Here is an 11,709-nt window from a genome sequence, read left to right as displayed (position 1 = left end):
AATGTATACAATTAGTTCTCATGATTATGAGCTTCAAGTTTAGAATTAACTTGGCAGCTTTTTTGAAAAATGCTTTCCCAACTTATATCAAAGCTTTATTTGCATCATCAAATACAAATTTCAACCACAACAAAATAATCAAGAAAAAACATATAAAATACTTATATGATAAATGAAATAATAAGCAATCTAAACCCATACCAAATTTTTTAAAAATTAAAATTGACCGGAATGAGACTGAATGAAGCTCGCAAGATCTTAATAAAGATTGCAATTTGATTACGGTTAAACATGTTCTAGTCGGGTCTTAGACCAGTGCATGTAAATTTTTATGATATGTATCATGTCATTTCTATAGTAATGAAAGTTTGATCATAAAAAAATTTTCTTTAACAATTTTTATTATTACCTAACACCACATTTTCAAATGGTAATACATTGTAATAAATTTTATGAAAAAAATAAGATTGATAAAAAAATAGCATGATTAATTTTCTTATCAAGAGATATTTCTACTAAAAATACACTGGCTCATTATCATTCCCATCACTAGATACCAGTTACCATACTTATGGTCATTTGGTCATGTGCATTGTGATTTGAGAAGTGACTAAACAAAAACAATTGAAGGGCATAAATAGAATTTCCGGCTATCGACTTATTCAACAAGTCAGCTCAGCCCTCTCTCTGTTTAAAAAAGTGAACTCCTCCGGTTTTCCCCATTAGCGTTCTTCTTAGTTCTTCCAACAATCTGCAAACAGTAAAAACTGTCGAAAATCAGTGATTGAGATTACTGCAATTCTGAAAAATGGAATTCGACTCTCCTCATTCCATGGGAACAACTATTGTAGGTGTTTCTTACAATGGTGGTGTTGTTCTTGGTGCAGATTCCAGAACTAGCACCGGTAACTTTTTTCTTCCGCTGAATTTTTGTTGCATTTTCTCAAATAGCGTTTGAGTTTTAACTAGTTCGGAAATTCAATTTAGAGATGTTTTAATAATTTTGGTATTTTCTAAAAAATTGCAGGGGTTTATGTTGCCAATCGGGCATCAGACAAAATCACTCAACTCACAGACAATGTTTATGTTTGCCGTTCTGGATCAGTAAGTGTTCTTGCATTTTAGTCATTTCAAATTTTTGTAATTTTATTGTGGTGATGCTGATCAATTTAAGCGATATTTTCTATGGTTGTGGAATGTGTGAGCTTTAAAAAAGAGGTATATTCGATTTGGATGGAATGTAGAATTGAGCTTACAAATGGGACTTTTTCTCTTTTTTCTATTCATTTTTTTGGAGTAATACAGTCTGCAACATTATTATAGAACGATTAGGTTTGGGGGTCACTAAATAATGTGAACTCAGAATTAGTTGAAGTTGCAGTTGATATTCGCTGTTAAGGGTCAATGGGAAACAATGTATTTTTTACATATAAGGTTGCTACATCCGACCCTCATACCCTATAGGCTATAGTGAGAGCCGCTTAATGGCATTTGGGGTATTTGAATGTTGCTTGCCAACCTCTTTGGAGATAAATACATTCAATTTGTTTTTTAAAAGATGGTAATTAGGTGAAAAGTATGATCTTCATGGAATTCATTGCCATTGATATTTAAATTCTTGGGATGGTACACTGAGGAATTGGTGTTGCTTTCGTGATTTTGAATTGTCTTTTTTCAAGTGTTAGCATACTCTTGTACAACTGTGAAAATGTTTTGATCACCTTTATTTCTATGGGTTACATGTAAGATTTGATGTTTATAATTTTGTGATCAACAAAATATAGAGCTTTTAAAAGTTGTGTTTGTAACTTGGTATGGAGAGGTATGCATTAGGGAATTAGTGCGAGAGAATATGTGGGATGGAACTCTAGAATTTGCTAAAATAAAATGGTGTAAATGAATGGGAGTGGCCTTAAAATAAGACAAGGGAGATAGGAGTAATTGTTATAACAAATTGTAGTTTAGAGAATTTTATATGGTTTTTTGATATCTAGCTAGTAAAAACATGTACTTTTTCTTGAGTTGTATTGAGCTAAGGGATTGTAGTTTAGATCGCTTTTGCTTGGATCTTAGTTGAATGTATGGCTATTAGGGCATGAGGCACACGGAGCGATGGTGGCTTTGCATCAAACCACCCAAGAGCAATTCCATTCATGATAATTTGGTTCATGTAATAGGATAGATGATAGAATGATGAAACAAAAAGATTTCCCACTATTTCACCCATGAACTATAGGATCATGGGATGCTTTTTAATTGAATTAATCATAAGATGTTTTAATTTTACCTCAATCAGATATGCTTTAGGGGCATATTTATGGACTATAAATTATAGCAAAAAAATATCAAAGGTTTCCAAGCTGAGTTGTCATGTTAGTTTTCATCTAGAAATGTTATTGTAATCTATTATAGTACAATGAGCTATCATTGAAGGTGCTGTTGATACGATTTCTCAGTTCTTTAAGTATGTTCAATGTGCAGGCTGCTGACTCTCAGATAGTATCAGATTATGTACGTCATTTTCTTCATCAGCACACGTAAGACTACTACTCAACTTTCAGCTTTCATGCTATTGTCTGTGATGAATTTGAACTTCTGGTATCTGGGAGTCCTATAGCATTATCATTGATTGGTGACTTTTGTTAGCTAACGTATTCTATGGTTGCTGCTTGGTGAAATTTTTAAGGAAAAATAGCTAAGAAAAAATGCAATCTTTTTCTGGTTTTCTTACAATAATCCAACTTTTAGTTAACTATGAATTATCCCTAGTATATGGTCATGTTTCGTGTAGCATCGTTGGCGTGGAGGAAGTACTGATGAGTAGATTTTTTCTTTTTATATCTTTTCAAAGTTTCGATCCTTTGACATTTGACTTCATATTGAATTTCACTTGGTTTTGTTCACACTCTTTGCTCCAATCTTTTGTGATTATGGCATTGTTGTTGTTGTTCACACCCTTTATTGTCTTTTCCTTTTTCGATTATTTATTTATGTCATCTGATAATTTGTCTATGACAGGATACAATTGGGGCAGCCCGCTACCGTCAAAGTTGCTGCCAATCTTGTTAGACTCCTAGCGTATAATAACAAGGTTGGAAATCCTTTGAAATTAAATTTTTCCTAAACGTCTTGAAATTTCATAATTCCAGTTGAATGTGTGGCTACCTTATGTTGTACAATCGAGATTATTGTGCATTGCTATGTAGGTGCATGGTAAAAAATTTGCTTTTACTTGATGATTCTTTGCATATTTTGTTCTGTTTCTTTGTTTAAGTCACTTAACCTTTTATTTAAATAGTCATAAACAATAGATAGTTGACATTTGTCTTAAAACTAGTGTTTTTTCTCACTCTTGATTTTTTCCTTGTTGCCTCTAGTTTTTGTGAAAACATCTTAGAGCACCAATTTGACATTTATAACTTAGTAGTTGTTTCCTTTTCAATTGATATTTTGATAATGCATTAAACTTTTTTTTTTTTGTTTTTTATTAATCGTTTTGCAAACTTCTATAGGACATGCTCCAAACAGGCATGATTGTTGGAGGATGGGATAAGTATGAAGGAGGTAAAATATATGGAATTCCACTTGGTGGAACAATCATAGAACAACCTTTTTCCATTGGAGGTAAGTTGCTTCTTGTGCGCACTCTCCACTTTTAAAGTTATGGTGTATTGTCATAAATGTCTAAGATGGCTTTTGTTATTCTTGTTTACTCAAACTCTCTATTTCACTTAAAGCTCTTATGTTAAAACACTCGACACCCAGATTCGGTCATATTCATGTGTACATTCAATTTGCTTATGGACTAATATCATGTAAATCTTTATGCGTCAGCTCAGTTTGATAGTTGGACACTTCAATGTCCACGACATGAGGCACCAAAGTTGATAGACATAGTTTCTAGCTCCGATTTACTAAGCTTTAAAAATATTCTAAGTTTGTGGTAAACTGCTTCTCGAGACTTTGATTCATGTTGATGGCTTTGGCTAAATTGATGTTTCTACTAGCTTTTGGATTTTCTAATCGATTTTATGCAAACGTTTTATCTTATGGTCAGTATGAATAAATCACTACCCTTATTCATTTGATGGGTTCCTCATTGTTATCTTTTTTTGATGAATATGATTTAATTATATATAAAAGGTTTGATTCTAGACTAAAAGATGGTTTATTGTTTTGTGATAAGAGTTGCGACATAGTGACACTAAAGGATTTTTTATCCACTATGAGTCCCTAAAGTTTGAAGGATGAGTTTAGTAAAGATGAAGGGATAACAAACATTGGATAGTACATCAAGTTGGTTGAGTTCTTAATATGACACATTTGATAGCCTTTGATTAAGATCGGGATCTTGGAACAATAGTAGCTTGACTAATAGGTTTTTTAAAGCTAATGGATATCATGGAGACAAGAGTACCAGTCACGAGAGTTCAAATTAAGTCGGAGTAAGACGTAGTATAAAAAGTATGACTGTTACATAAACGAGATAATGAGAGGAAAAAATCGCTCAAAGTGGATGCTTTAAATACCTTGAGTTCATCAGAGTAGAGGGACATCTAACAAGTTGTAACCCGCAAAATTAAATGTGGGTTGCAAAAATAGAGAGCACTACTGGGATATTATGTGATCGAGGCGTCCCCCTAAAGATAAAGGACAAAATCTATTTAACGTTGATTCGACCAACGTTACTATATGCATCAAAATGTTTGGCTTTTAGAAAGGATCATAGTTGGAAGACGAGAGTTGCGGAAATATGAATGCTTCAATGAATGAGTAGACATACTTTGAGGGACATAATTCGAAACGAAGATATAAGAAATAGTTTAGAAGCTGCAAATATTGAGGAATAGATTAAAGAAATTTAGTTGAGATGGTTGGGATGTGTGCAAAGTTGAGGTATTAACGAACCGATAAGGAAGATAGAAAGTTGAAGCTTAGGGGACTTATGAAAAGGGCGAGGACGACCGACGATGACTTGAAGGGGGGGAATGAAAAACAATATGAAAAATCTAGACTTTCAAATTGGGAATATAGAAAATCAGAGTGAATTGAGAAAAAGAATCCATGTGGACGATCATTGAAACTGAAATATTGGTTTATGTAGCCAACGTCAATCTTTTGGTAATTAGGCTCTAGAATTGTTGTTCTTGTTGTGTTAAACTTAGTTTGGGTAGGAGGATCTTTAGGGGAGGATATAACAATGTGATCTTGTTTACCCATCTTTGTCACTGATATGGCTTTGAATTTTTCTTCCTCGTTATGCCCACTTTTATTTCGCTATAGTTTATAAAAATATTTCAAGAACTATATAGTGTTCCCTTTGATGAATCATCAAACACTTTCTCCTTTTTGCTTGATTACTTGTTGCTTTATTTATACAGATGATTAAGTTGCTAAGGGATTCTTTTGCAGGTTCTGGCTCATCATACCTATATGGTTTCTTTGATCAAGCATGGAAAGAAGGAATGTCCAAGGATGAAGCTGAGGTATTTCGGATTGTTGTTTGTGCACTAGAACACATAGAATATTTCTCAACTAGATGAAATACATTAAAAATATTTGCAAGAGGAACACTCAACTCTAAGAATGATTGATCAAGCATGACGATTTCAACATTTACGTGAGTGTTAGGATGTTCTAGGAGGGGGTCTAATCTCCCTCCCAACCTAGCTACCACTCGATCTCTTGGAGCAACATAACTTTGTTGTACCAACAATGAAGAAAACTCAAGTCACATATCAAAGAGAAACTCATATCATTGCAATAAGTCTGAAAATGTTTGATGCCCAAAGGGCACTTCCATACAAAAATAACTTCCTAATCAAAGAAAATTTGTGCTCCTTGTGATCTCTACTAATGCTTCTAGCTCCAGTTTCGATGTTGTGCATTTGCTATTACTTATTTATTCCCGACCAATCCGTTAGCTCCTTGTTACTACATGAGTCTAGTTCAGTCTCCCCTTCTTCCTAAGAATTGTCCTTTATTATCGATGACTCAAAAAGGAGAAAGACTCCTAATGTTGACTATTGTTGACTCACCATGTGACCCCTTCAACTTAATTTTGTTAGCTTTTACGCCACGTTTGCATATTTCTTGAACTGGACCCTCATTTATGGTTACCACCTGCTTCTTGTTATGTGAACTAGTATGACGAAAGTGAACTCACAAGCTCACCCACCTTGAACTTATGCACAGTCAAGTTGGCCTTGTTAGTCTTTCTCTTGTAAGTTGTAAGACTCATTTCCTTACTCAAACTTTCTTTCTTCAAAATGACGTTGTAGGTTTGCTTCTTGATTTTTGAAGTCTTTATCTTTGATGGTGATAGTAGCTTTAAATTTTCGTAACACCGCTACCCTGGATAATATATACATTGGTTCACCCATTATGTTTTGTTGTCATATTATGACTACCTAGGTTATCTGAATAAAATATGACATGCATCCATGTTCTAAACATCACATAGTACCTCATTATTATACAAACACCAAAAAAGCCACTAGACATAGCTTTCAGACAGAACTTGTTACTATTTTAAATTATCACACAATATCCTTGACGAACTTTATGTTGCCCAACCCACTTGTGTCAATAGTTTTCTAAATTTGTATAACAGATTTCAGAATGACAACAGCACTAGTATCACTTCCATTAGCAATATGACCTGGCAAATGAACTTAGTTTTGTCTTGCATTGCTCTTCCATTTTCAAATCCATGTTCACCATTCCCTTGTATTGCGGTCTAGATGCAACTCAATCCTTTCTTTCATCACATCATTAGACTGAACAGTTAACCAACCTAACCTTATGTCCACACTCTATTGTTAGTTTGTCAAATTCGCGTACATACAAACATAATAAGTAGTTTGCATTTGTAGTCTTCAAGAATGTATTTTATGCGCAAATTTTTCATTGATTCGTCCCAATTGTTAATCTTGTTCTTAACATGTTGTAAACGCTGCTTTAATTTTCTTTCTAACTACTCCCTTTGTCCCATTTTAATTGCTACAAATGGTTATTTGTTGCTAGTTTTTATAAAGTTAGCTTTTGATATTGGTTTGGTATATATTAATTGAATTACAAACCAAATAATTTACTTTTATTTTTGAAAATTAGTATTAGCATATGGACTATTCTAATACTTGACTTTTACCATTTAAATCTTACTAAAGTTTACTCTTACCATTTTATTTGACATAATGTAGGTTTGGGTTGCATAATACTTTCCTTGTAAAGATACTTTGCAACTAACTTGGGACAACCCAAAAAGGAATATGTAGCAAAGAGTTTGGGACAGAGAGTAATTGGCTGTCTTTACTATCAATTTCACCAACTTAAATTGCATTTCTTTCGAGGTGTAGAGAAACTCAAAGAAATTTACCAGTTTACGCTGCCATTCAATGAAGACTTTCAGATCACTGCTATTCCAAAAAAATCAATGAGCTCCGTTTCAATGTTCTGATTAACCTTTGCTTGTGTTTGCCGATTAATAACTACCTCCTTGTTTGATTGCTCATCATTCTTACACATTAGCAACCTTTATAAGAGTGTCACTATTATGTCTTGATTTCTGCCGCTAGTCCCTCCAAGTCGTTCAATTGATCATCATTGCTCCACACCCTAATTTGAAATGCAAAGATACAAACAAAATTACCAATCCGCACCAAACTGGTCGTAAAACCCAGTTGTTACCACAAAGTAGTCCAATACGGCACTACCAACCCAAAAACCTTTGTCTTCACCAAATTACCTCAAATTTCAACCAAGGCTTTTCACCATATATTAGATGTTGAATGTTGACACTGACAAGACTGAATTTTAAGGCACCAATTTTCTGGGTTATTATTAATATGGAACTAACCGGCTTTCATACAACTTAATTTTTGCTAATCCACTCTCCTATCAAAACTAGGCTCCTTTACCTTTCACTTGGCACCAATATGGAACTTTTGATGTACAAATAACAAACACACGATAAAAACAAAATCTAACTACAATTCTCTAGAAAACAAGTTTTTTCGCAGCTACTTGAACCTCCTCCATAACTAAACCAAATCTCTTGGAGAAGACCTACTTTGGGGAAAAAAACAACCATAGACACAGTTGAAAGATAAGTCCGAAAATGTTTCATGCCCAAAGGAAACTTTGAATGTTAAAATAATTTCCTAAACAAACAAACTGCCCTCAAATAACTGATCACAAGAAACTAAATTGATAATAAAACCCAAGTAAACAAACTACAGACAACCACACACTTCATAGTTGTTTTTATTAACGGCTGCTGAGTCCTCTATCTATTGTGACTGGTTGTGACTTAAGTATAGTGAATTCCTCCAGACACGGCATTGAGTCATCAAGGTGGAGACGTGAGTCGGTGTGTCTTCTGCCCTCCTCTGGCTGCCCATGTCTGCTCCTCGCCGTCTCTGCTGATGCTTCCACTGCCATTTTGTTTCTTGTATTTTGCATTTGCTATTATTTCCGACCAGTCCTTTAGCCTCTTGTTCCCACATGAATCAAGTTCATATTGGAAGCATCGAGTCATCAAGGTAGAGACGCCGAGTCGTCGTGTCTTCTGCCCTCCACTGGCTGCTCCTGTCTGCTCCTCGCCATCTCTGCTGATGCTTGCACTGTCAGTTTGTTTCTGGTGTTGTGCATCTGCTATTACTCCCAACAGTCTTTTAGCCTTGTTCTCACATGAATCTAGTTCATATTGTGAGACTCATTGCTGTATTTAAGAAACTCCTTGTTTGTCTCATTAATAAATACCCCCAGTTATTATCTGGATTTCATTGCTGTTTTCGCTACATGATAAGTTGGAGAGAATGGATGGCGAGGTGTATAATGTTAGGTTCAACCATTCAAGGGATCAAATCGCATACTTAACAATTTTAATGGCTCATAGACATAGTATACACAGAGAAATCAGTTAGGCCCTCAACACTCACCACTGACCGTCACCACTTCCGTGCAGCTGCGACACTAATTTAGCAACCCAAAATACCCAGATCTGATATTTGAAACCATCTACAATCACGGTGAGTGGTGACTCCCAGTACCCCAATCACCTACCTCTTCGATTAGATCCGATCATCTTAAGCTTGCAATGTCCTGAAGAGCCTTTCATTATGCCAGGATTAAAGGTTGCCAAAATTAGTTTGCAATATCTCGTGCTTCGTCATTCTCATATCCACCTTTCACTCTCATCAGTGGTGTCATAATTTGCTTGATTCTATCCTCTCCAAATATGTTCTCTCTATCCTACAGTTCATCAATCTCTTGAATTTTTACATAACCTGTTTTGTCTTCTGCCTTTCTTCTGCCAAAATGTTTCATTTTTTCCGGATATGAATCAATGTGCAAAAGGTCTTCTTTTCTATTGTTGTTGGGTACATAACATTTCCTTTGCACTTTCAGTTTCCGGTTTTTGATAGTTGCTACACTTCTTATTTTCATGCTATGCAGTGTACTATTTTAATCCATAATATATTTAGTTGCATATAATTGAAAATTATAAAAAGTTAATATTATGAAAATATATATTGCAACAAAACAAACAAGTTCCACTTGACTTTTTTTCTTGTACATAAAGTTCAAGATGTAAGACAATATTGTTGGATCAATAGTGTCTACTACGCAAGTGTAGCAAGTATTAAAAGCCAGAGGTAGTATCATTGAGTTTGTACTTCTATTTGATATTCAAGGCACAAAGAGAAGGTAGAAGACCCTAAAAAGTTGGCCACATGTCTATTTTAGGTCTATCTAATGTTAGAACACTTTCGGATGTTAGTAAATTGTACTTTGCACTTTCTTATATTTCCCTTTATGACGCCCTTAGCAGCAAAGTTTATTACTTTGGTGTTGTTAAAGAGGTAAAATTCAAGTTGTGAAGAATTGAAGATGGAGTCGGAACTGAGGGAGTATTATCCTTAACAAATCGATTGATTTTGTATTTTTTTGATTGAGTTTGTCCATATCATGCAGGAGTTAGTGAAAAAAGCAGTCTCCCTTGCTATTGCTCGAGATGGTGCCAGTGGTGGTGTTATCCGGACTGTCATTGTAATATATTCTCTTCCCTTTTGCCTTACATTTGACTTTCTGCTGCTTAACTTATTAGCAACTAACTACAATGTCGAGTAAATCAACTGTGATTGTATGGTTTCAGATCAATGAAGATGGAGTGACTCGAAACTTCTACCCCGGTGACCAACTCCCATTGTGGCACGAGGAAATGGAGCCACATAATTCTTTGTTGGATATTTGGGGAGCTGCTGCTGCGAGCCCTGTTCCAATGGCGGAGTAGACTGTAACCTCAAACATGTGTATCACTTAGTTATGAACAATATCGCTTTCTTTTTCACACTTTTGTATTTCGACTTAGCATCTTTGATTGAATTCATCCGTGGAGTGTATGGTGCTGTGCTCATAATCTAGTGCCCCTGGATTATGTTTCTTATTTATGCATTTCCTCCTCTTCCTCCTCTTCCTCCTGTCTCCATTCTGTTTCTTATTTTTTTTTCTGTAATTGTACTCAGGATTATGCATGCTTCTATTGCTTAATAATGAGTACAGATGGAAGAGAATGAAAGAATAATAATGACTGGAAAACGGAGCAATGACGTTTCTCTTATTTGGATATCTAAAGGAGAGGGGAGAGCAAATGCGGAAAGAGAATAGGAGGAACAATTCCTCTTCGTTTTGCACATAACAAATCGTTTTGAAATTGAAATGATTTGGAAGGAACAAATTAATATTTCACTATTGACAGATTTGGAAAGAGAAGTTGCAAACAAATTGGAATTTGGATTTGTGAGGGAGAGATGAGAGAAATTGATGATTTTGAAGGGAGATTGAACACAAATTACCACCATTGTTGAAGCTTTGAAGTTAAAGATATGGAGATGAGAAGGGGACAGGAAGATGGGTAGGATTAACCAGGTTATGTTAAAGTCGAAGGTAATTTAAGTAAGTCAAAAGGTAAATTTAAATGTTAAGAGGTGATTTAAGTTTAAGATTATAGAATTCGATTAGATTCAGCAATGCGAATGTTTTTTAAATTTTTTTAGTAGTAATTCCTAAAAAGTATACTAAATTGTCTTGATCTTCACGGCTTTTTACAATAGATTCTTCAAACAAATAACACAAAAATATTCCCAAGAAAATAAAGAAAAAAATATGATACTCATAATTGAATAATACTTGCTTCAACTTGTACATTTTGGAAGAGCAAAAAAAAATCTTAATCTTAAGTGTAAGTGATAGAAAAAAACTAAAACTTACACTCAAAATAAATTGCTTTTTCTTTTATGTCGTAATAGAATCCTTTTCAAATTCAAATCTAGCAACAAATTTGAGTCATTGCAAGATAGCATTGAGTCGTTTCTTTGTCTTAGCTTTATCGTACCCAAAACCGACAACCGTCCAATATCATGCATTGAGTCAGCGACCACAAGTGCCTACTCCACGCCTTAGTTTGTCTAATGTCTCAACTTCTTCCCATGCAAGTCACGTACATGCACACCGTGCTTATGATCACATTGTCACCAAATCTATAAACACATATAAATCTAAGCTATAAATTTAGCCACATCCATATGTTAGTAGCTTAATAATAGACTGTATTAAGCCATTCCACAAGCAAAACATACTTATTTCTTGAGCTTAATAGTCGGCTATCATGCCTTTCCAATAATGATATTCATCCTGATGGGTTTT

The 11,709-nt window shown here is 34.6% G+C and overlaps 1 protein-coding gene across 1 annotated transcript; it reads left to right on the top strand.

Moving 5' to 3' along the window:
* Window positions 1-608: 608 nt before the first annotated feature.
* LOC130797773 (proteasome subunit beta type-6) lies at window positions 609-10,476 on the top strand. The gene is made up of 8 exons (XM_057660519.1): window positions 609-905; window positions 1,028-1,104; window positions 2,482-2,537; window positions 3,019-3,091; window positions 3,513-3,624; window positions 5,413-5,486; window positions 9,979-10,053; window positions 10,160-10,476. The coding sequence occupies exons 1-8, from the start codon at window positions 809-811 to the stop codon at window positions 10,295-10,297; spliced, it is 702 nt and encodes a 233-aa protein (XP_057516502.1). The 5' UTR covers window positions 609-808; the 3' UTR covers window positions 10,298-10,476.
* Window positions 10,477-11,709: the final 1,233 nt, after the last annotated feature.

Source organism: Amaranthus tricolor, chromosome 13 (assembly GCF_026212465.1).
Source record: "Amaranthus tricolor cultivar Red isolate AtriRed21 chromosome 13, ASM2621246v1, whole genome shotgun sequence".
In the NCBI taxonomy this organism is placed as follows: domain Eukaryota; kingdom Viridiplantae; phylum Streptophyta; class Magnoliopsida; order Caryophyllales; family Amaranthaceae; genus Amaranthus; species Amaranthus tricolor.
This window is presented reverse-complemented; position numbering and strand designations above follow the sequence as displayed.

Excerpts from the sequence above, each read along its gene's own strand:
- LOC130797773 (XM_057660519.1), top strand. The coding sequence starts at position 809 with ATGGAATTCGACTCTCCTCATTCCATGGGAACAACTATTGTAGGTGTT. Across the intron at positions 2,538-3,018 it reads CATTTTCTTCATCAGCACAC|GATACAATTGGGGCAGCCCG; the intron begins GTAAGACTACTA and ends TGTCTATGACAG. Across the intron at positions 10,054-10,159 it reads GTGTTATCCGGACTGTCATT|ATCAATGAAGATGGAGTGAC; the intron begins GTAATATATTCT and ends GTATGGTTTCAG.